At 46.7% G+C, this 23,168-nt stretch overlaps 1 protein-coding gene across 1 annotated transcript; it reads left to right on the forward strand.

Moving 5' to 3' along the window:
• The first annotated feature begins 17,729 nt into the window (after positions 1 to 17,729).
• tril (TLR4 interactor with leucine-rich repeats) lies at positions 17,730 to 22,195 on the forward strand. The gene has a single exon (XM_072509391.1). The coding sequence runs from the start codon at positions 18,305 to 18,307 to the stop codon at positions 20,612 to 20,614; it is 2,310 nt and encodes a 769-aa protein (XP_072365492.1). The 5' UTR covers positions 17,730 to 18,304; the 3' UTR covers positions 20,615 to 22,195.
• Positions 22,196 to 23,168: the final 973 nt, after the last annotated feature.

Below are 23,168 nucleotides of genomic sequence, written 5' to 3' on the forward strand. Positions count from 1 at the left end.
GGGTAAGGTTACACTCTGCTGCTACATTGAACACAGATGTGCACTTCAATGGGATAGGCTACAGAAGCAGACTGGCAGGTATGCACAATGAAATGTTTGGTGCTTTGGCAGGCCTGTCATAAAGTCAGCATACAATAGGAGCACTGGAGGAGTCAGGCACCAATTTGGCATGTAACTCTGCAAAGAGCTTGGAGTTCATTCTTTGCAACATGAAGTGGTGGACATGGACAATAGCATTAGCACAATTGTGGACCTGCCCATGATGCTTTACATGATGGCTGATGGCTTGACTTCCAACGTAGAACAAGCAAACACCACTTGATGCCTGTGTGCTGCGTTGGAACTCAGATTGCTGTCATTGAAGGTCAGCTTACTGCCATGTAAATTTAGAGTGCTGCCATCATGGCTGCGAATACCAGTCTTCAAAGGGCTCACCGGTTATCACAGCAGCCCAATGATCCCTCCTGCAACATCATTGTTGGGCACGGCCCTGGAGGAGTGACAGTGACTGTAGTATATGAAACACTGTCCTGTCTCAGGATTAAAACACTTATGCTCCCGTCATTGCCATTTCAACATTGTCCTGCTATTGCCTGTCAACTAGGCAGCCCAGACTATTGCCACCCATGCTGGTCCAGTTTGAAACCGGGCCCTTAAGGCCCAGAACGACACAAGGGCATCCTGCAAAGCTATCTGCAGTTTCCCCCCACCCCACTTCCCCCCAGTGAAAGGCAGCAGCTTTCCACCAATTATGCTGCAGCCAATGCGGGGAAGAGCTGCACAGGCACAACAGATAAATGCACATGAAAAACAGGCACTAAGGGAATGTGCAAGCGGAATCAACTGACATTTGCGTGGAATACATTATATTCTGATTTGTAAATTTGGTATGGAATGCTTACTTTGTGGTGGCTTTTATTTTGCATTGTGGCCAAGCCAATGCTGCGATGGTCAGTAACAGGGAAGGTAAAGTAATGTAATGTGATTGTGAGTATTGTCCTTTTGTGGCCACCATAATTGTCTAAAGGAGCATGTACCAATAGAGTGCAAAAGAAAATGAAGGCATCCATGTTCCAACAGCATTTGTAATTTTGCTTTAGAATGTTTCTTACCAAGAACTTGAGAGGTAAAGTGTGGGACTGTTGGTGTATGGGAAATTAGGGTTTCATTAACTGGTACCTCAGTCAGATGGATTGTTCATTGTCAGATGGCCAGGTTGCCCCATCCCTTTCCTTTTCACTGCTCCTTCTCCTCAGCTGCTTGCCAAATAGCTGCCTCATGATTGTGAGGTTGTGCAGACGACCAGAAATCTTGACACTTGCTCTGCCAAGTACTGTATAGCTCCAGGGAGCTTTAAGCTGCAGAAGCATTTTTTTCAGCATGCCAAGTGTCTATCATATAAAATGTTGCGTGGCAGCATGGATTTCATTTTATGTATGCTGCTCACATGTGCATAGTTTGTGCACCAGAGTCATCAGCCATGTTGTCAACAATAACCCTTGTTTGCTCAGTCACCACCATTTGGTTTACTGTGGTGGTTCAAATGTAGATGGCACAGTGGGCCTTTGCAGAATTAAGACATCATGATTGCTGCCAGGATACCAGGCATTGATGAGCATGAGATGCTGTGTATGATCATATGTGGACTGGATGTTGAGGAACGGATCCCTTTCAGTTGCTTGTTTGGGTTTCAGTAATGCAACCCCGTACTAACTGGCTTGCCATAGTCATGTGATTCTGCCATGAGGCACTCTGACTCTAGAGGCAGACATCTTAAGGTCAGTTCAATAACGATCTCTCACTGAATACATACTATAAGACTGTTGTCCCTATAATTGAAACATGATGTCAGGGTGGCAAAAAATAGAATTTTGAATCCTGACAATAATTCAGAGAAGACACGGAGAACCCAAGAACACAAAAAGGTTCAAAATCTGCAAATGAAAATGCCAAAAAAGACAAAGGAAATCAGAAAAAGGCTGCGAGTGAGACACAGCTCAGAAGGGCACACTAAAATGTTCAAATCTGCAAACAAGCTGCTAAAAAGGATAAAGGCTGCAAGTAAACACGGAGAGATTAAAAAATGGCTGCAACAAATTTTCCAATACCATCACCAGTAACATTAGATGGTGATGCATGGCAAACCTGGCAGTTCTTCCACTTTCAATGGCAAAACTGTGAGCTGGAACATGCTTAATTAATAAGCCTGAACCGATAAGATAGCTACACTCCTGGGGAAGGATTGCTGCAACATGCATACTCTAAATCTAACGAGCAAAGAAAAAAGACAACAGAGAAGCCTTGAATGAACACATTGAACCCCAAGTGAATGTTACATATGAATGTTATGTGTTCAACACTAGAGTTCAGAGTTAAAACAAGACCATTGAACAGAATGTCATGGCAGTAATGCAGCTAGCAGAATCATGGGAATTTGGGCAGATAAAAGTGATCAGATTAAAGGTAAATTTGCCCTAGGTACCTCAAGTGAGAGCAAGCCGCTGAAAAATTAGAATCTGACAGTAAAGAAAGCGATAGACATGTGTCAAAATGCGGGTGTCATGAAACATCAATTAGGTCATATGTATGGCACACCATATCAGCAGATACATTATGTTGAGAGACACCCTAAGCCAAAAGAGCAGAGCAATCACTGACAAAGGACAGTATGCCAATACTGCAGAGGGCAGCATGCACAGGAAAAGGACTGTCGAGCATGAGGAACACAGTATTTTAACTACAAGAAGAAAAATAATTTCACACAAAATTGCTTGGCCTGGAAAAAGAAAAGCAAGCCCTTGCAGATGGCGACTGGAGAGAATTTAGGAGTCAAGTCTGACAGATAACTATACACAATACAACAGGCTGGTTCAGTCAATTCTGTAGGAAACAAATGGTTTGTGATTGTTACCATGATAACCTTGGAGGGAGTAGCAAGCCAACAAGAAGTGTCAGGTAGAAACTGGTGTGTCATGCAACCGAATGAACTTCACAGATGTGAGTGAAGCGGCTCAACATGGTGATCTGAAAATGAAACCCTCAAAGTTAAGATTGAGACTATACCGAGAGGACAAATTAGTCCAATGCAATGGCACAAAGGATGTTCTGGAGTTCCAGATCATAGATGGGATGCAATGGCAACTCATCTCAGCTGGAGCAAGTCTAAAGCTTGGGCTGGTAACCCTGAACATGCCAACAGAGAAAGGGCAACAGAAAACCTTGGAGAAACAGCAGAAAAAGACCCCAGAGAAAGGGGATGGAGACCCCAGAGAGAGGGAGACATCATTCAAGTAAACCACAAGGTGGTTGCTGACCACATGAGTTCAATGAAATGCATGAGCTATAGGTAAATGTTCTACAGGAAAGTATCCACATCAAAGTTGAACTGAGAGAGTTGAAGGGCAAGATTCCAGTTGAGTATATAGCCTTGAAAATGCTCAATAAATTGAAGTCTTCAATGAACCAAGCTGTGTGAGATCTGGCCAAACAAATTTCAGGAACAACACAAAACTGCCAGAAGGAAAGAATGACCTACAATTCTGATGCACGATCAATGACTACTAAAGCGAGGTTGTAGTCCAATTGAAGGCTTTAATAAGCTAGATGTTTCCCCCAGCAGCTCAGGTACAGAAAGAAGGCTGCTGGGGTGGCACGGGCTCTTATACCCCACATTGCAGGGCGGAGCTAACATACAGCTTGACCAATGGGAAACATACAATATCTATCAATGGTGTTCCAGCATTACTAGGTACCGTAATACCCCTACACAGACTACCACATTCACCCCCTGTTAAAAAGAGTCCGGCGGGGTGGTGACTTGGTATTACAGCATGGTAACGTGGTAGAAGTTCTAGTTATGGAGGTACCGTAATACCTCCGTACAGCGTTTTGTCTTATTGTCGTAACTATTTACAATTTCACAATTAACTATATATAGACTTTAAAATGATGCAATCAGTCGATCGGGGGCCCTGGTCGTCCTCTGTGATCGTCAAAGCTTTGGTGGTGACGCCGGTGGAGGCTCGGGCATCTGTCACTCCGGGAGCGTGGCCTCGATCTCTGTGGCAGCTTCAACACCCCTAGACGGCGCTGGTGAGGAAGCCGACTGACCTGGGAAGGGAGCATCTGCGGGGTGCGTCGGTGGGTGGGGGGGGGCCTAGACGGGGCCGGCGGCGGGGCCACGTAGGCGTACTGGGGGTTAGCGTGGAGAAGATGGATCCTCTCGACCAACAGGTCCGACTTGTGCTCCTGCACATGTTTTCGGAGCAGGCTGGGTCCGGGAGCTGCCAGCCAGGTCGGGAGCGAGGTCCTAGAGGAGGACTTCCTGCGGAAGACAAGGAGACATTCGTGAGGTGTTTGGTTGGTCGTGGTACAAAGCAGTGACCAGATCGAGTGGAGTGCATCTGGGAGGACTTCCTGCCAGCGGGAGACTGGGAGATTCCTGGACGGTAGGGCCAGTAGGACGGTCTTCCAGACCATTCCGTTCTCCCTCTCTACCTGTCCGTTACCTCGGGGGTTGTAACTGCTCGTCCTGCTCGAGGCAATGCCCTTGCTGAGCAGGAATTGGAACAGTTCGTCGCTCATAAAGGAGGACCCCCTATCACTATGTATGTAAGCGGGGAACCCGAACAGAGTAAAGATGCTATGGAGGACCTTGATGACGGTGATTGCGGTCATGTCAGGGCAGGGGATGGCGAATGGGAACTGGGAGTACTCGTCAATCACATTCAGGAAGTACGTGTTGCGGATGGTGGAGGGGAGGGGGCCTTTGAAGTCCATACTGAGGCGTTCAAAGGGATGGGAAGCCTTTATCAGGTGCGCTTTCTCTGGCCTGTAGGAGTGCGGTTTGCACTCCGCGCAGATTTGGAAATTCCTGGTGGCTGTCCTGACTTCCTCAATGGAGGAGGGCAGGTTGCGGGTCTTGATAAAGTGGAAGAAGCGAGTGACCCCCGGGTGGCAGAGGCCCTCGTGGAGGGCTCGGAAGCGGTCCACTTGTGTGTTGGCACATGTGCCGTGGGACAGGGCGTCAGGGGGCTTGTTTAGCTTCCCGGGACGATACAAGATCTCATAGTTATAGGTGGAGAGTTCGATCCTCCACCGTAAGATCTTATCGTTTTTTATCTTGCCCCGCTGTGCATTATAGAACATGAAGGCGACCGACCATTGGTCAGTGAGGAGAGTGAATCTCCTGCCGGCCAGGTAATGCCTCCAATGTCGCACAGCTTCTACTATGGCCTGGGCCTCCTTTTCAACTGAGGAGTGGCGGATTTCAGAAGCATGGAGGGTACATGAGAAGGCCATGGGTCTGCCCGCTTGGTTGAGGGTGGCCGCCAGAGCTACGTCGGACGCGTCGTTCTCGACCTGGAAGCGGAGGGACTTGTCAATGGCGTGCATCGTGGCCTTTGCAATGTCTGCTTTGATGTGGCTGAAGGCCTGGTGGGCCTCTATCAACAGGGGAAAAACTGTGGATTGGATCAGGGGATGGGCCTTGTCCGCATTGTTGGGGACCCACTGGGCATAGTAAGAAAAAAAGCCTAGGCAGCGCTTCAGGGCCTTGGAGCAGTGAGAGAGGGGGAACTCCATAAGGGGGCGCATGCGTTCAGGGTCGGGGCCTATAACTCCATTTCGCACTACGTAGCCGAGGATGGCTAGGCGGTTGGTGCTAAACACGCATTTATCCTTGTTATATGTAAGGTTAAGGATCTTTGCGGTCTGGAGGAATTTTCGGAGGTTGGTGTCATGGTCCTGCTGGTCGTGGCCACAGATGGTGACATTATCGAGATACGGGAATGTTGCCCGTAAACCGTACCGGTCAACCATTCAGTCCATCTCGCGCTGGAAGACCGAGACCCCGTTAGTGACACCGAAGGGAACCTTTAAGAAGTGGTTAAGCCGCCCATCTGCCTCGAAGGCAGTGTACTTGCGGTCACTCGTGCAGATGGGGAGCTTGTGGTCGGCGGACTTAAGATCCACCTTGGAGAAGACCTTGTAATGCGCGATCTTGTTTACCAGGTCCGATATGCGGGGGAGAGGGTACGCGTCCAGCTGTGTAAACCTGTTGATGGTCTGACTGTAGTCGATGACCATCCTATGCTTCTCCCTGGTCTTTACCACCACTACTTGAGCTCTCCAGGGACTGTTGCTAGCTTCAATGACTCCTTCCCTCAGTAGCCGTTGGACCTCTGACCTAATAAAGATCCGATCCTGGGCACTGTACTGTCTGCTCCTGGTGGCGACAGGTTTGCAATCCGGGGTGAGGTTCACAAACAGAGAAGGCAGATCGACCTTGAGGGTCGCGTGGCTGCAGATAGTGAGAGGGGGTATAGGGCCGTCAAATTTGAAAGTTAGACTTTGGAGGTTGCACTGGAAATCTAACCCTAGGAGTGGGGAAGGATGTAGAGGCGGTAATTTTTAAACTCCCTTCCCTGGACCGTGAGGTTTGCTACACAAAACCCCTTTATCTCTACTGAGTGGGAACCGGAGGCCAGGGAGATTTTTTGATTGGGGTGGATGGGGAGAGAACAGCGCCTTACCGTGTCGGGGTGTATGAAGCTCTCCGTGCTCCCAGAGTTGATTAAGCAGGCTGTCTCATGCCCGTTGATTAATACTGTTGTTGTAGCAGTTGAGAGTGTTCGAGGCCGGGACTGGTCCAGGGTCACCGAGGCTAATAGTGGCAGCAGTTGAATGTTCTCTTTGGGCGCTGTGTGGTCAGCCGAGCTGGGGTCTTGGGAGTCCATCCAAGATGGCGGCGCCCATTGGTCGCACTTGGTTGGGGTGCACAAAATGGCGCCGCCCATCCATTGCACGTGGCATCCGCGGGACAAGATGGCAGTACCCAGAGGCCACACGTGGTCCTGGAGGAGGAAGATGCCGGTGCCTGCTGGCCGCATGGGGACCATGGAGAGGATTATGGTGGCGGTCCGCATTCACCACCGGAGACCGCAGCAACCGCCTGGGCCTGGCATACCGCCACGAAGTGGCCCTTTTTACCGCATCCCTTGCAGGTGGATGTGCAGGCCGGACAGCGCGGCCGGGGGTGCTTGGCCTGCCCGCAAAAATAGCAGCGGGGCTATTGCCAGGCCCTCTTGCAGCACAAGCTTCTGGGGGGATGGGAGATGTCTCGGGGTCGGCCACGGGGGGGCGGGGGGAGGTTCCACGCTGCCCATGGGGCTGCTGCGCGGTCGGGGACGTAAGCGCAGGCGTTTCGGGAGGCCACATCCAGGGGGCCGGCAAGGGCCCGTGCCTCCTTGAGGCCTAGGGTGTCTTTTCTCCAGCAATCGCTGACGGATTTGGGAGGATAGCATACCTGCAACGAAAGCGTCCCAGATCAAAAGTTCTGTGTGGTTGCTCGCCGAAACTTGCGGGCAGCTGCAGTTTCTCCCCAACACCAGGAGCGCACGGTAGAATTCTTCCAGCGATTCCCCAAAGATTTGTCGCCTCGTCGCTAGCAGATGTTGGGAGTAGACCTGGTTTACCGGGCGAATATAATGTCCTTTTAGCAGCTCCATTGCTGCATCGAAGTCTTCCGCGTCCTTGATGAGGGTGTAAATTTCTAGGCTCACCCTCGAGTGCAGGACTTGCAATTTCTGTTCTCTCGTGGGTGTTTTTTCGGCCGTTCTGAGATATCCGTTAAAACATGCCAGCCAGTGCTTGAAGGTTGCCACTGAGTTTGTCGCATGAGTTGCAGACACTCCGGCTTGATTTGGAGCTCCATCCTTTTAAATCTAGCTTATTAAATTGATGCACGATCAATGACTACTCAAGTGAGGTTGTAGTTCAACTGAAGGCTTTAATAAGCTAGATGTTTCCCCCAGCAGCTCAGGTACAGAAGGAAGGCTGCTGGGGCAGCACGGGCTCTTTTCCCCGCCTTGCAGGGCGGAGCTACCATACAGCTTGACCAATGGGAAACATACAATATCTACCAATGGTGTTCCAGCATTACTAGGTACCGTAATACCTCTACATAGACTACCACAAATTCCAAGTTGGAAACTCACAACGGGAGTTGAAAGAAATCTACCAGATATACAGGCACAACCAATATGTGCTCAATTAGCTAAGCTGTTGCTCCACAGCAATTGGCCGGCCAAAGAGAAGAGATCCCAGCAGCTGTACTAAGTACAGAACTACCCATCAATGCCAGAGCTCCACGAGTCCCCAACAATTTTGATGGAACAATAGTCACCAAGGGCCACAGGCACAAATCTCTCCGGACAAAGAACGTCACCCAGAAGAACAGCCAATGTCAACACGGACGTGTACTATTAAGAGGTATGCACGATTTAAAGGCTGTGTGCAATGCATGTGTAGAAACTGACTAGGAGAACAAATAGTTGTCAATTAAATGGGAAGATACAATGAAAGAGCAAAGAACAAATAAAAATACAGCACAGGAACAGGTCGTTCGGCCCTCCACGTCTGCGGCAACCATGCTGCCCGTCTAACCTAAAACTTTCTACACTTCCGGAGTCCATGACCCTCTATTCCCATCCTATTGATGTATTTGTCAAGACGCCCCTGAAATGTCACTATTGTACCTGCTTCCACCACCTCCTCCAGCAGTGAGTTCCAGGCACCCACTACCGTCTGTGTAAAGAATTTCCCTCGCACATCTCTAAACTTTTCCCCATGCACCTTAAACCTATGTCCCCATGGAATTGACTCTTCCACCCTGGGAAAAAGCTTCTGACTATCCACTCTGTCCCTGCCCCTCATAATTTTGTAGACTTTTATCAAGTCGTCCCTCAACCTCCGTCGTTCCAGTGAGAACAAACCAGGTTTATCCAACCCCTCTTCATTGCTAATGCCCTCCATACCAGGCAACATCCTGGTAAATCTCTTCTGTACCCTCTCCAAAGGGTACGACGGTTTTTGAATATTGTTTTCCCTCTCTCCTTTGTGCGAGTCAGAGGTGATTGTATCCATGGATTGCCGAGAAAGTGTTTGATAGGGTGGAGTGGGGATACCTTTGAGATTCTTGGGAGGTTTGATTTGAGGCAAAAGTTCATTTTGTGGGTTTGATTATTGTTTAAGACCCACATGGCGAGGGTCCGCACTAATGCCTTGAGCTCAGGGTATATTTTGTTCAACAGCGGTACGAGATAGGGATGTCCATTGTCTATGCTTTTGTTTGCCTTCGCGATTGAACCATTGGCCATAGCATTGAGATCTTCCTATAAGTGGAAGGGGATAAGGCAGAGAGGGAGGGAACATAGGGTGTCTTTGTATGCAGATGACCTGCTCCTTTATATTACGTAACGAGTCTCCATTGTGGATGAGATATTGAAGGTCTAGGAACTAGTCTCCCTTTCTGGGTCTAAATTGAATCTGGATAAGAGTGAATACTTTCCGGTCAATCCCCCAAGCGTTACAGATAGGGAACATCACGACTAAGCCCCCCATTAGTTTTGGTTGATCTGCCCCAGACAGCAGAACATATCCTTGGGATCGATTTCATGAGCTCCCATAACCTTTCTTTTGACCCAGTTAACAAGTGTGTTTGGAAAATGGCAAAGGCAGCACGAGCCCCCGCCACGCTCACAGTAGGAGAGTATGTAAACAGGATTAGCTCAGTAGGAGACTTCTGGTTCGACCCTCGAACCATTAGTGCAGACAAACAGGTTAGGGCAGTCCTGCAGGAACATTTGCACAGCACAAGCACGACTGTGGCAAATTGGCTGGCTTTGTGAACATTACAGGTCCCGACCCTAAACCCCAGAAGCAGTACGGATTTCCCCAGGAAGCAGAGGGAGAAATCTCCATAGTAATAGAGTTTGTTGGATCAAGGCGTACTCAGATCAGTAGCCTCCACAAACAACGCACCGATTTGGCCCGTCAGGAAACCGGATGGATCATGGCGACTGACCATTGATTACCGGGAACTGAACAAAGTAACCCCAGCAGCAGCCCCCACCGTAGCCACGAGTCCCGAGACAGGGACTCCAGTCAAATGTTTTTCGGTTTTGGACATTAATAACGGCTTTTGGTCCATTCCATTGGCTAAAGCGTGCCAGTACAAATTCGCCTTTACATTCCACGGGCAACAGTATACGTGGACGTGCCTTCCACAAGGCTTCCACAACTCTCCCTACATTTTCCACCAACAGCTGGCAAATGGTTTAGCAAAATTTTCGAGCCCCAATTGTCTGGTCCAGTACGTAGACGACTTGTTACTACAGACAGACACAAAGGGAGAGCACATTTCGCTTCTCGCTGAACTCCTAGCACTCCCAAAAGAAATTGGTTGTAAAGTCAACCCCAAGAAGGCCCAGATTTTGAAAGAAAAAGTGATTTACTTGGGAACAGTGATCACTCATGGTAAACGCGAGATCGAGCAAAAGAGAATTGACTCGATAGTCAAATTGCCTCTTCCCCACAATGTCTCAGCCCTCCAGTCATTTCTAGGACTGGTTGGCTACTGCTGAAACCATATTGATGGTTTTGCCACTAAAGCAGCGCCCCTATCCGACTTTCTCAAGAAGCAGGCACCTTGGGAATGGCCTCCACAGCATACGGATGCCGTGGATGCTTTAAAAAGAGCACTCAGCACAGCCCCCGCACTACAGGTCCCAGATCCACTTTCCCCATACGCAATCGAAGTTGCAAGCACCGACCGAACCCTTTCGGCCGTGCTCCTCCAGGAACGCCATGACTAATTACGCCCCGTAGCATACGCCTCACGCGTGTTAGACCCCATGGAGCAAGGATTTTCTGCCTGTGAAAGGCACCTGCTCGCAGTATTTTGGGAAGTACAATACTTCGCCTACATTACAGGCCTCAGCCCCATCACCATCCTCACAGAACACACCCCGACACAGCTATTGTTAGACGGCCGACTCAAAGATGGCACAGTCAAGCAAATCCGCGCAGCCCGTTGGACCCTTCTTTTACAGGGACGGAACATCACAGCAAAACGAACCAAGACCCACACCTTCCTTGCCGACAATTTGCAGTATGCAGGCACCTCTCATGAGTGTGAGATCATCACCACAAAACAGAATACAGGCCCATTTAGTCCCAAAACACCACCCAGGAAAACATGTAGTACACCCCAGAGACTCCAGCCCACAGACACGTGCGCACCCCTGAAGATTTATGTGGATGGCTCCTCCACAGTGTTAAATGGAAAGAGAATTACCGGTTGCGATATTTACGTAGAGGACGCGCAGGGACGCACCTAGATGAAATTTCATTAACGTTGCCAGCACACTTAGGCTCGCAGGCAGCAGAACTGGCAGCGATTGCATACATTGTAGACCACCCCGACTCGTTCCCGACCCCAGCAGTCATCTATTCGGACAGCTTGTATGTCTGTAATAGTTTGACAGAGTTCCTTCCACTCTGGGAAACAAGAGGATTTGTTTTCGTGGACGGTAAACCCCTACCCTCAGCCCCATTACTTCGCCATATCTTAGAGACAGCGAAGGACAGAAAATATGGAATAATTAAGGTTCGTACCCATCACCGTTCTTCCCCCCCCCCGGTAACGTTAAAGCAGACACCCTAGCGAAGGTAGGCTCCAGGCATGGTTATTTCTGGCACCCCCCCCCCCCCCGAAAGCACCCCAGTACACGCAGTTCAGGTCTCACCGACCAATATTCAAGATCTAGCGAAGGCACAGTAAGAGGACGAGAAACTCAGGAAAGTTTTAAAGGGTACCTTCCCAGCCCCGTATGATAAATACAAGAATGCAATAACCACACATGACGGTGTGATTTTAGAGGATGGCATTTATATAGTTCCCAGCCAGGACAGGAACCAGATCATTTGTCAGTTCCATGACAATCATGGACACCAAGGAATTGAGCCCACCTCAGCCCACTCTGCTGGTGGCCTGATTTAAAAACCGATGTAACGCACTACATAGAGAATTGCTTGATCTGTGCCCAGAATAATCCGGACAGATATGTGAAAAAGGCTCAACTTAGTCATACCCGCCCCATTAATGGACCCTGGCCAAATCTCCAGATAGATTATATAGGACCCCTACCCCCTTGCAGAAATGGTTATAAGTATGTGTTGGTGGTCATCGACACCTTCACAAAATGGGTGGAAGCATTTCCATCAAGAACTAATACGGCCAAGACAACGGCTAAAATATTAACACACCACATCTTTACAAGATGGGGCCTCCCCCGCAGTATAGAGTCCGATCAAGGCTCCCATTTCACAGGACGTGTAATGAAAAACGTCCTCATGATTTTCGGCATTCGACAAACGTTTCACATTGCATACCACCCCCAGTCAAGTGGTGTTGTAGAGAGGATGAATAGGACATTAAAAGCCACCCTCAGGAAGATGGTACAGCAGAATAACAGCACCTGGGATTCAGTTCTCCCGTTTGCTTTAATGTTTTTAAGAAACACGGTATTCACGTCCACAGGATACACCCCCCACACCCACATGACCGGACGCCCCATGAAAGGCACTGAGTATTTATTAGGACTGGATTTGGCCAGCCCCACAGTTACAGCCCTCACACATGAAAATGCGGTTCAACAATTGTTAGAGAACATAAAGGCAGCCCAACTCGCAGCAGCTGTGAGACTTGGAACCAGGAAGAAACAGAGCAAGGCTTGTTTCGACAAAACAGTGCACGCCACTGAGTTTACTTTAGGGCAACAAGTTATGCTTTCCCTTTACAACCCCAGTCCATTCCTTTCCCCAAAACTTTCCGGACCATAGTCCATTTCGGACAAAGTCAGCCCCTCAGTATACAAAATTACATATCCCAATGGTAAGTCTGCGTGGTTTCATATAAACCAGCTCAAGGCTTATGGCTCGCAGAATAACCACACACACCACATCCTGCTCGCAGCAGCAGACCATAAGACATAGGAGCGGAAGTAAGGCCATTCGGCCCATCGAGTCCACTCCACCATTCAATCATGGCTGATTTCAACTCCATTTACCCGCTCTCTCTCCATAGCCCTTAATTCCTTGAGAAATCAAGAATTTATCAACTTCTGTCTTAAAGACACTCAACGTCCCGGCCTCCACCGCCCTCTGTAGCAATGAATTCCACAGACCCACCACTCTCTGGCTGAAGAAATTTCTCCTCATCTCTGTTCTAAAGTGACTCCCTTTTATTCTAAGGCTGTGCCCCCGGGTCCTAGTCTCCCCTGCTAATGGAAACAACTTCCCTACATCCACCCTATCTAAGCCATTCATTATCTTGTAAGTTTCTATTAGATCTCCCCTCAACCTCCTAAACTCCAATGAATATAATCCCAGGATCCTCAGACGTTCATCGTATGTTAACGATCATACCCCGCCCACAGATGACGTTTTCCTACCCTCCCCCACCCAGTCCAGCCCGCCCTCAGACACGACTTCAACTCCGCCCCCAGAGGCACGACTCCGCCTCTCCCTTCCCTCAACCAGCCGCGACAGCGACAGTGATAGCGATCACGATGACGATAGCCACAGCACACCACGTTACGACTATACCCCTGCACCAGGCCCCACTCCCAGCGAATCCGAGCATGATTCCACTGACCCCTTTGAGATTACATATATCAAAGCCCCTGACCCAGACCCACCGCCCGACGATTACGGATTGAAATCTCGTAGCTCCAACCTCGACACACGATTCTGGCACCGAGACAATTTGTTCAGGCTCATCCGGAATGATGGGATAGACCCCAATTCGCCCCAAGCAGCTTTAGCACGGTTACTATAGTCAGGAGCTTGGCAGCCGGGAGAAGATGATGACTTAGAGTCTCACTCCCACCAAACGAATCCCTTTGCGACCCTGTTCGCTATTGAGTAGTGAGGTGTCCAAATGATGAAAAAAAAGGAACTGCTGGAGAGATAGGTGTCCTTTCTGATGGAACCTGCACCATTTTCGTTGTATGTTTGTTCGTTAGTGTTAACGTTAAGCGTTGTTGGTAAACTCAAAAGTTTTCACGGCCCCGCGTCACCACTCCTTTGATGCCCAATGCCTGTTAGAGGAACAAGTTTGTCCCCAAACAACAGTTCAGAGGAACTAGTTTGTCAACAGAATCCAGTTTAGAGGTACAAGTTTGTCGCCAGACAACCGTTCAGAGGAACTAGTTTGTCGACAGAACACTACTCATAGTTACTCTCCTGATTCGAGAGGAAGCCCCCACGACGACCACATTCTTACCCATTCTTGCCGGTTACTTGGGCATTGGAGAAACGGCATTGGTCCCCGCCCTGCCTGAGGATCCCCCACTGGTCAACTACGCTCGGGTAGAGCACATACGGCATTGATCATCGCCCTACCCGGGGATTCCACCCATTTCTTACCCGCCGCACTCCATTTTGGCTTGTTACGTTCAAAATTCTTTTGTTTGGTTTTGGCAACCCTTAGGTTGCTTCCGTATGCTATTTACGTCCTCAAACACTGGGATGGTAAATCACACAGGCTGCGAGACGGCTCGCAGTATGGCAGTATTTTTCTTAGATGTCTTGTCCCAACATTCGCTTTTTCTAAAAAATGAGGGAGTCACAGATGGTGACCAATTATAAAGGGAAATTGGCAACAATGGGCAGACAGACAGGCAAACGAGATCTTAAGCAAGATAATAACAGAAATTATGCTTGTGTTCACAGAACTCCGGAACCTCAGGAACCCCAGAGGAAGACAAAGAAGACCGACAAAGAGGAAGACAGCCTTCGTGTTCACATGGATCTTAGCGGGATCCCTTCACTTGCGTGCGGACGCTACTCCCCTGACCCCTACCACACAAACTGTAAATGATTCTCACCCCTGCAATACACGGAACCCCGAGATAACTAGCCCCGCGACAGCTAGCAATACCCCAACCTGGTGTGATAAGTTTATCACCTGGTACTCACTCACATATGTAGTCGAAGCACTCATAGTGCTGGCGATACTTTGCAGTGTCGTGCAAACATTTAGAGTTAGGAAATGGCGAAAGAGAGCATATCGCTCTCGCACCCCGTTATACAGGTTTAGTTCCCCCATTTTCGGATTTCACCAGACCCCCGAACCCATTGGGACGGATTAAAGTGCATCCATTTTTCTTTATGTATTCTGTGGAATAAAGAGATGTAAACCACTGTGTCTGGCTGCCAGGCCAGGGAAATTTGTGTGCTGCTATTTTGTACAGGTTAAGAGGTATAGATTATTTTTGGATTGTTTGAATGAGGATAGTTTATTGAGAATAGTTAGAGGTTCCAGTTTTTTATTTTTCTGTAATGCATGTATTAATGTCATAGCGCCCCGTAGAGCTTTATGATAATGAATGTATTTTAAATGGTTTAGGTAAAATTGTGTTGCATTGGATTGGACAGTGTAGAGCCTAAGTATGGGTGCCCTGTTTGGTCAGAGGATGAAGACGACGTAGTAATGTGATCCTTCACGCTTCCCGATTACAAAATGGACACTTGCAAAGAATGCAGGGAAAATTGCACAATACTGAGAAACAAGCAGGTGCAAGGTCTGTCTGTTGATTAGAGCCTTAAACTCTCAGACAGGACAGAAACTACTAAGCCATCTACATACTAATGAGCCATCTCCAGGGACAAAAGGGAAACATTTAGATAAACAATGTTAAGGCCGACAGCCAGAGGAGACTCAAACAAAGCAAACCAACGGCCACCTAGGACACGCCCAGCAACCAGGGAACCCACCCCTCTATTGGAGGAAGATCGATAAGAATGATTGGGAAAGGCCCAATTAATTGAGGCCAAGTTCAAGGCCCACCCAAAAGCTCGCGAAACCCTTTCGGGTATAAAAAGTATTCCCCAAAAGAGAATCTTTCTTCTTTGGCTATGGCTCTCAGCGAAGAGAGATCAGCCGAGCAGCTATGCCAGACCACGTAAGTTCCAAGTCAATGCACGCTACGAGGTAGATGTTCCTAGTTGCTATCCTGTAAACAGCTCAACCCAGCAGCCTCAGAACCAAGCAACGGCCATTGTTCCTCTGATGGAGTGGGCAACCGAAGCTAAGTATAGGCTTTTAGTAATAGTGATAGTTTAGGTTGTAGAGTTTTATGCATGAGTAGATGTGACTGTGTGTAAATAATTGAGCATTGCTTTTGAACTTACTAACTGATGTATCGAGTCTTTGATCAGTATTCGGTTCTGAATCTCGTGGTGGTGTCGAAAGATATCTGGCAACTCTTGAGCAAACGTAATTAAACAGAGCCAAATTTAGCCAAAGAGAGCAACATGTGAGATAAGTCCTCCCAGCTAGAATTGCACTGGGAGTGAGATGATGTGTTATGCAAGCCCTTATAAATAAATCTATATTACGTTTACCGTCGGCCTTCTCTACTTCATTATAGTTGGGAACTATATGACTTTAGATTCTCCGTGGACTTTGCCTTTAAATTTACTTGCAAAGCGCAAATACTGTCTGAGATGCTTGTTTTTGTAGCTCCGCCCCGACACCAATCTGCTGTTTGCAGCTGTTAACCCTTAGTAACAGACTAATAGACAATAGACAAAGGCAGGCATGGCAAACCGTGTCTTTAGTGTGCAGTAGGCAATGCAAATCTTCTGCTGTTAACTGTCTTCAGTCTTTGAGTTCTTGGCAAGATTTTAAATTCACCTCGTTGCACTTCACAAAGTTCCTGTATTGAATGCATTTGGCTGACTTTGTCCAGTTACACACGTTAACATCACAAAGTTCATGCAGCTCTCAGGATAAAATCCCACTTTAAAAATTCCCCCCAAAATGGTTCAAAGTTCAAATTAAAGAAGTTAATAAACCCCGCTATTTTGGATAGAGGAACGCTAAATTCTGAACAAATCTAAGTCGGATTGTTTGTGAAATTCCAATATGCAATCTGTAATCAGTCAAAGAGCAACAAAATAAACTCTCACTCCATGAACGGCCCATATTAAAAAGATTGGATTGGAATCTACCATTTCTATTTAGGGTGTATTAAATGCTTCAATTCCCATTTGGAATGTCTCAGATATCCTAGTCCGAATGAAGTCAGTGCCTGTGCCAAACCATTCACACCAGGACAGCAGTATAACATTGAATGAAATGTGATTAACTTGCTTGAGTCAACAATGAAACCAAGCACAGAGACAGATGCATTCACGATCAAAGTTTTGTGGACAAACATCTTAATAACAGCACTATTGAATGTAATTAAAACCTTCTTTGAGTTTTCTGTGAATTGAGCCGACAAATGAATCAATGACATTTGGTTTGAATTTCTACTGGAATTATCAAAACACGGTAGTCCAGAAATTCCTCACGTCAGGATAGTAGCTCAGTCTGCTCTTTGGCAAAACAATATTAATCTCTGGCAGATTCCCCTAAGTCTATATCTTAATTTATAGCTTAATGGTTTAACCATCAGTCACCATTTTATGACCACAGTTTTTGTCATGCTTTGCACATTCAATCTGGCATTAACATTTTAAAGTAGAATTATTTGTTTCAAATTTGTATTAATCTGGGTGTAACAGTTTCTAAATGCAAGCTTACTTGTGACAATAAAGATTATTATAATATTTACAGATCGTTTACTAGAGAATTGCATTACTTTCTAAACAAAGAGTAATAACAATGGATTGGAGGGGCGGTAGCTGTAAAAAAGAACTTCCAAGAATCATCCAGACTGCGGAATTAGATTTAGGGATGGGGTTCCATCCAAAATTGCAATAGATCAGAGGAAGTAATAGCTTGCACTACTTCCAAACATTAGAGCTAAGCTTTCGTAGAGGGAAAAATGTAATTCGACCCTTCAGTGATTTACTCTGAAGCACGCTGTTCTGCGTTTGCAGATTTCTTGAAGCCCCTGGCAGTGAAAGTGTCCTGGACAATGTATCTCGATATTATACCCCTCCCACTCCTTTCTCGGCCTTTGCATAAACACATCTGCGTTTTGGCTGAAGCCTCTTGAGGGAAATGCAGGGAAGTACAAATTTCCGGCTGTTTTCTTGGCATCTGTTAGTGCATTTTCTAAATCTGCCACTGTCCAAAGTTTCTTGTTTGTGTCTTGGTACTTACAGGACTGCGAGACTCAACAATTAGGGGCACTGTTTAGAGTACAATTCTGAAGAGACGGTTGGGAGTGGGGGGATGGGAGGGGTGGTCAATCTCTGTTGATGTTGGCCGCCAAGATTTCTCTTCACAACCGGAGGGGATTTAATTGTATTTCCAAATGCAGTCTGCGAAAGAAGTTAACTGAGTGCTTTCATCTTTTTGCAAAGGATAAATGGACGAAACTATCTGCTTGTGTAGCAATCGCTCGATCTCTCGTCTCAATCGGAAGGCTTAGATCAGGCAAAACCCCTGCAAGGAAGAGGGAATGCAAGGGATAATAAAAGCCAAGGCAGCTGACCATTGGGGATGGAAAGTTTATGGATGGTCTGGCTGATGTTTCTTTGTTTGATCTGTTCTGCTGCATCTTTTTGTCCCGAGCAATGTGACTGCCAGCATCACAACCTCCTCTGTACAAATCGAGGTCTCCACACTGTTCCGGAAGCCCAGCAAAATGCTGCGGACGTCCTGACTTACAGCCTAGGGGGCAACTTTATCAGCAATATCTCGGACCGCGACTTCGCTCATTTCACCAGGTTGCTTCGATTGGATTTACAGTACAATAAGATTCAGCATATTCACCCGAAAACTTTTGAACAACTTTCGAGACTGGAGGAGCTGTACTTGGGTAACAATATAATCTCGAGCCTACCTGCCGATGTATTTAATGATCTCCGGAGACTGAGGCTTTTAAACATGAATAACAATAGTCTGAGGAAGGTGAATCAAAATGTCTTTTCACATCTACATAATTTAATTAAGCTGAGACTTGACGGCAACTCTTTGGAAATCTTGCAGGATGCAGCTTTTAAACATTTGGGAAACCTCCTTTACCTGCGGTTAGAGTCGAACAAGATCCATACCATTAGTGGGAATACTTTTCTAAATTTAAGGAAGCTTACCTATTTAAACCTCGCCAGGAACAACCAGACTTCCATACACAACAGCGCCGTGTTCGTACACCTCAGATCACTGGCCACTTTGATCCTTGACGAAAATAATGTCAAATATCTCGGAAACCGAGTTTTCCAAATGCTACAGAAACTCTCCAGACTTTCCCTCAGCAAGAATAAAATGTCCTACATTGCCACTGAAGCCTTTGGAGGTCTGAGTGGGCTGAAGGAGCTGCGCCTCAATGGCAACTTACTGAGGGAAATTCCAAACAAACTGCTGGACCCTTTAGGGAGGTTGGAGCAGTTAGATGTCAGCCATAACCACATCAGCAGTGTCCATCCACAGGCGTTTAAACAGTTGGCAGCTCTCAAGGTGCTCAAACTGAAAAGCAATCGCCTCACACATTTACCTGGAGAAACCTTTGCGTTTAGCAGCTCCCTATATAGCCTCGATTTGAGTGATAATAACTGGACGTGCAACTGCCGGCTCACAGGGTTAAAACGTTGGATGAGCTTGGCACATGACCAGGGAAGGTTGCTCACTATTTTCGTTCGGTGTAATAACCCCCCTGTTTTGAATGGAAGGTATCTTGATTATTTGACTGACTCGGAGATGCAAGCTGCAGGCAGAGCTGACCTCTGCTACAGTCACAAGGCACAGTCCTTGTCAAACGTTTCTCAAGGTGCTCCAGATGACATGGCGCTGGCCGTGGGCCAAATCGATGTTCAGTCAGACCAAGAGCGTTCCCTGGACCCAGACAAAATGCAGACTGAAAAAAACATGCACCAACAAGGAGTCGACCGTCGGCAGAAGGCACCTTCTTTACCGACAATGGTTCCCAGCCTCCGGCCTAGGAATAAATACACGGTTCTACAACCTAAACCGACCAAAGAAGTGGCAGTCAGTTCGAGCCTGGGGAGTGTTGGAGAAGGTCCACCATCGCAGACAGTGGCACGGGAGGCCTTGGAAGCCTTCACTCCTCACACTACTCTCCTGGTCTCATCCAAATCAGAGCGTTATTATCTCCTAAAATCGAAGGACAAGTTGGCGCAGAAACCCCTGATAACAGATCCCTGTGAGTTTAATAAGTTCTACATTACCAACCTAACAGTGGATGAGGTCACCTCGTCCACGGCCACCATCAGGTGGAAGGTAGCTCATCCTGGCTTCAGAAATGCTGTGCATTTCCGTGTGCTTTTTGACAGGTTTGGCCAATCAGTAACCTTTCCTCGCTTCATATATGTCAAAGATAGATTGGAATGGGTCACTCTGAGGGAGCTGCAGCAGGAGACGCCTTACATCGTGTGTCTGGAGAGTGTCATCTCTGACCACGTGTGCCAAGTGGCTTCCCGCGACCACTGCCTGGGGGTCCTCACCTTGCCGCTAAAGAAAGGGGCTCTTGGAGTGCAGCATTTCATTTTGATTTTATCCGCTGCCAACGCTTTCCTGGTCTTCCTGGGGCTCACAATCTGGATGTCCAGAGTACTGAGGAAACTACGAAGGAAGAGAAACCCAGTCAGTGTGCGCCGGATGTACTCCACTCGGCGTCCGCTGCGCTCCATGGGCTCGGGGATTTCGGCGGGAGACTGCGGAGGTTTCCAGTCCAACAGGTCACGCTCAGTCATGTATCAGCTCAATGAGGCTGACCTGATGGACTTCCAGTCAGATCGCCTCATGGACATCAATTTGAGGAGGGAAGACATTGGCCAACGATATGCTGATTAGTGCTCCCAGCCAAGAATGTCATTGCAAGTGGATGGTAAACCCCCCCCCCCCCCCAAAAAAAAAAAATCACCTGATGTCCTGTTGGTCTGATAGCAGGATCATCCCGATTGACTGAGAAATACACTAAACCATGCAAAAACCCAGAATTTTGCTGGAGTGCCGCTGGTCTAAAAGCAATAACAGTATCAATGGTGTCTGTTAATTTGGGCTTGATAAGGAAAGGATTCACATTGATAATGTGCCTTCAGGCTCCCCCAAGGCACTTGGCAGCCAATGAAAAACGTTTGAAGTGTAATCACGGTTATAATGTAGGGGATACTGCAGCACCAGGATGAAATAAATAACCGAAAATCTGTTTTTATGATGTTGGTTGTGGGACAATTATTAACCCAGAAAGGCATCATGGGATCTTTTCCATCCTCCTGAGAAGGTAATCGCAGCCTGAGTTCAAGTTCTGACCTGAAAAGCAGCATCTCAGACAATGCCTGGCTCCCTCACTGCTGCACTGTGTGCCAGCCAAAATCTGTGGCCCCGAATCTCTGAATTGGGACTTAAATCCACAAATCTTCTGACTTCCAGACAAGGGCTGGGTACTGAGGGAAGTCTGACACTTTTGAAGTAAGATGATGACTACACTTTGGTTTTCTCTGTGTCAAAGCCAGTCCATCAAACTGAAACTAAGTGTGCCTAACTTTTTATTCATTGCTATCCTCGCAGTTAATTATCATTTTTCATATTACACTGACACCTCTCCTGTCCGAAATGCTTGGAACAAGTCTTTTCTGGATTTCAGCATTTTCTGGATTATAGAATGATGTTAGAATCCATAAGTGTGTGAACCGGAAAACATCACAGATATAAATATTTGTCTGCAGTATCAAAACAGTGATCAACCATTATATAGCAGTAATAAAAATTGTTTAACTGATCCAAATGCTGTATCTTTCCGCTCCCAGAATATTGTACGAAATTATGCCAATGACCTCAAGAGAATGCTTGGGTCCACTCAAACAATTTCTGGACAACTGGTGCTTCTGAATAATACATTTCCAGACTGGACAGGGTACTGTGTAGTACTATAAAGGGTACTTCAAAGCAACTTGCAAAATTGATCATTTTAGATAAGTATTTTAGAGGGTATTCATCTCCTGTGTTAAAAAAAAGTAATGGATGGCCATTTTTACAATGTATACGTTCCCGCAATATTTGTTTTTCAGGATTGGCTATAACCAAGTGATAAAATAATTTTACGTTACAAAATACACAATTTCTTCAATGATTTATCTCGCTTCAAAGACAAGCCAATGAACTTGCCTTATCTGACATTGTTCTGCCTAATTAGAGGTTTTTATTCCATGGAAATTGAATGAATAGTATTTCTACACATAAATTAGTAATTGTGATGAACTTTAAAGGCATATACACTGTACTGCCAAATTCCCACAGAATGTGTATATCTATTTATCAATGTATCAATCTACATGATTATTTTCCAACGATCTGTCATATTTCAAAATATTGTAAGTATGACAAAAAGAAAATAAATAGTTTTGTGCTGCTTTCCTCTGATGTGGAACTAAACATTTGCAATCATCTTCAAATCTGTAAATTTCCTTCACCAAGCAACAACTCAACTGATTGACCTCAGATTCTACTTCGTTATAGCAAATTGACTTTATTCTCTTACTTAGAGAGACAAGGGTAGCTTGAATAGCTGCATTTTAGCAACAAAGAATCACACAGCTATTTAGTCCATTATGCTTGTGCTGGTTCTTTGAAAGAGCAATGCAATTAGTTGGGAGCTACTATGAATTTGCATCCTCCACCCTTTCAGACCATGCATTTTGAGTAATAACTTGCGCGGAAAGAAAGTCTCCTCAACCCATTCCTGGTTCTTTTGTTACTTACCATAATTCTATGTTCTCTGATTTCTGACCCTCCTGCCATTGGAAACTTGTTTCTTTTTATTTTCTCAATCAAGACCCTTCATAATTTTGAACACATCTGTTAAACTTCCCTATTGATTTTAAAGTGCTTGTAATGGCTGTACATTGTTTTGAACTATTGTAGGTGCTTTTGACAGCACACATTTTTCTTTAACCAGATATTGTAGATGTTGGAAATCTGAAATAAAAACAGAAAATACTGGAAATGCTCAGCAGTTGTTGGCACTGCTACCTCACAGCGCAAGGGACCCAGGTTCGATTACAACCTCGGGTGACTGTGTGGAGTTGCACTTTCTCCCTGTGACTGCATGGGTTTCCTCCGGGTGCTCCTGTTTCCTCCCACAATCCAAAGATGTGCATGTTAGGTGGATTGACCATGCTAAATTGCCCCTTAGGGTGGGGTTGCAGGAATAAGACGGATATTGGGCCTAGGTAGGGTGGTCTTTTAGAGGGCCGGGGCAGACTCAATGGGCCGAATGGCCTCCTTCTACATTGTTGGGATTCTATGAATGTATGTAGAGAGAGAAAAACAGAGTTCATGTTTTAGTTCAATAACCTTTCATCAGGTGATTAGATCATTAACCTAAAATGTTAATTCTGTTTCTCTC

Source organism: Scyliorhinus torazame, chromosome 6 (assembly GCF_047496885.1).
Source record: "Scyliorhinus torazame isolate Kashiwa2021f chromosome 6, sScyTor2.1, whole genome shotgun sequence".
Classification (NCBI taxonomy): Eukaryota; Metazoa; Chordata; class Chondrichthyes; order Carcharhiniformes; family Scyliorhinidae; genus Scyliorhinus; species Scyliorhinus torazame.

What these genes read in the sequence shown, in the direction of transcription:
- tril (XM_072509391.1), top strand. Translation starts at nt 18,305, where the DNA reads ATGGAAAGTTTATGGATGGTCTGGCTGATGTTTCTTTGTTTGATCTGT.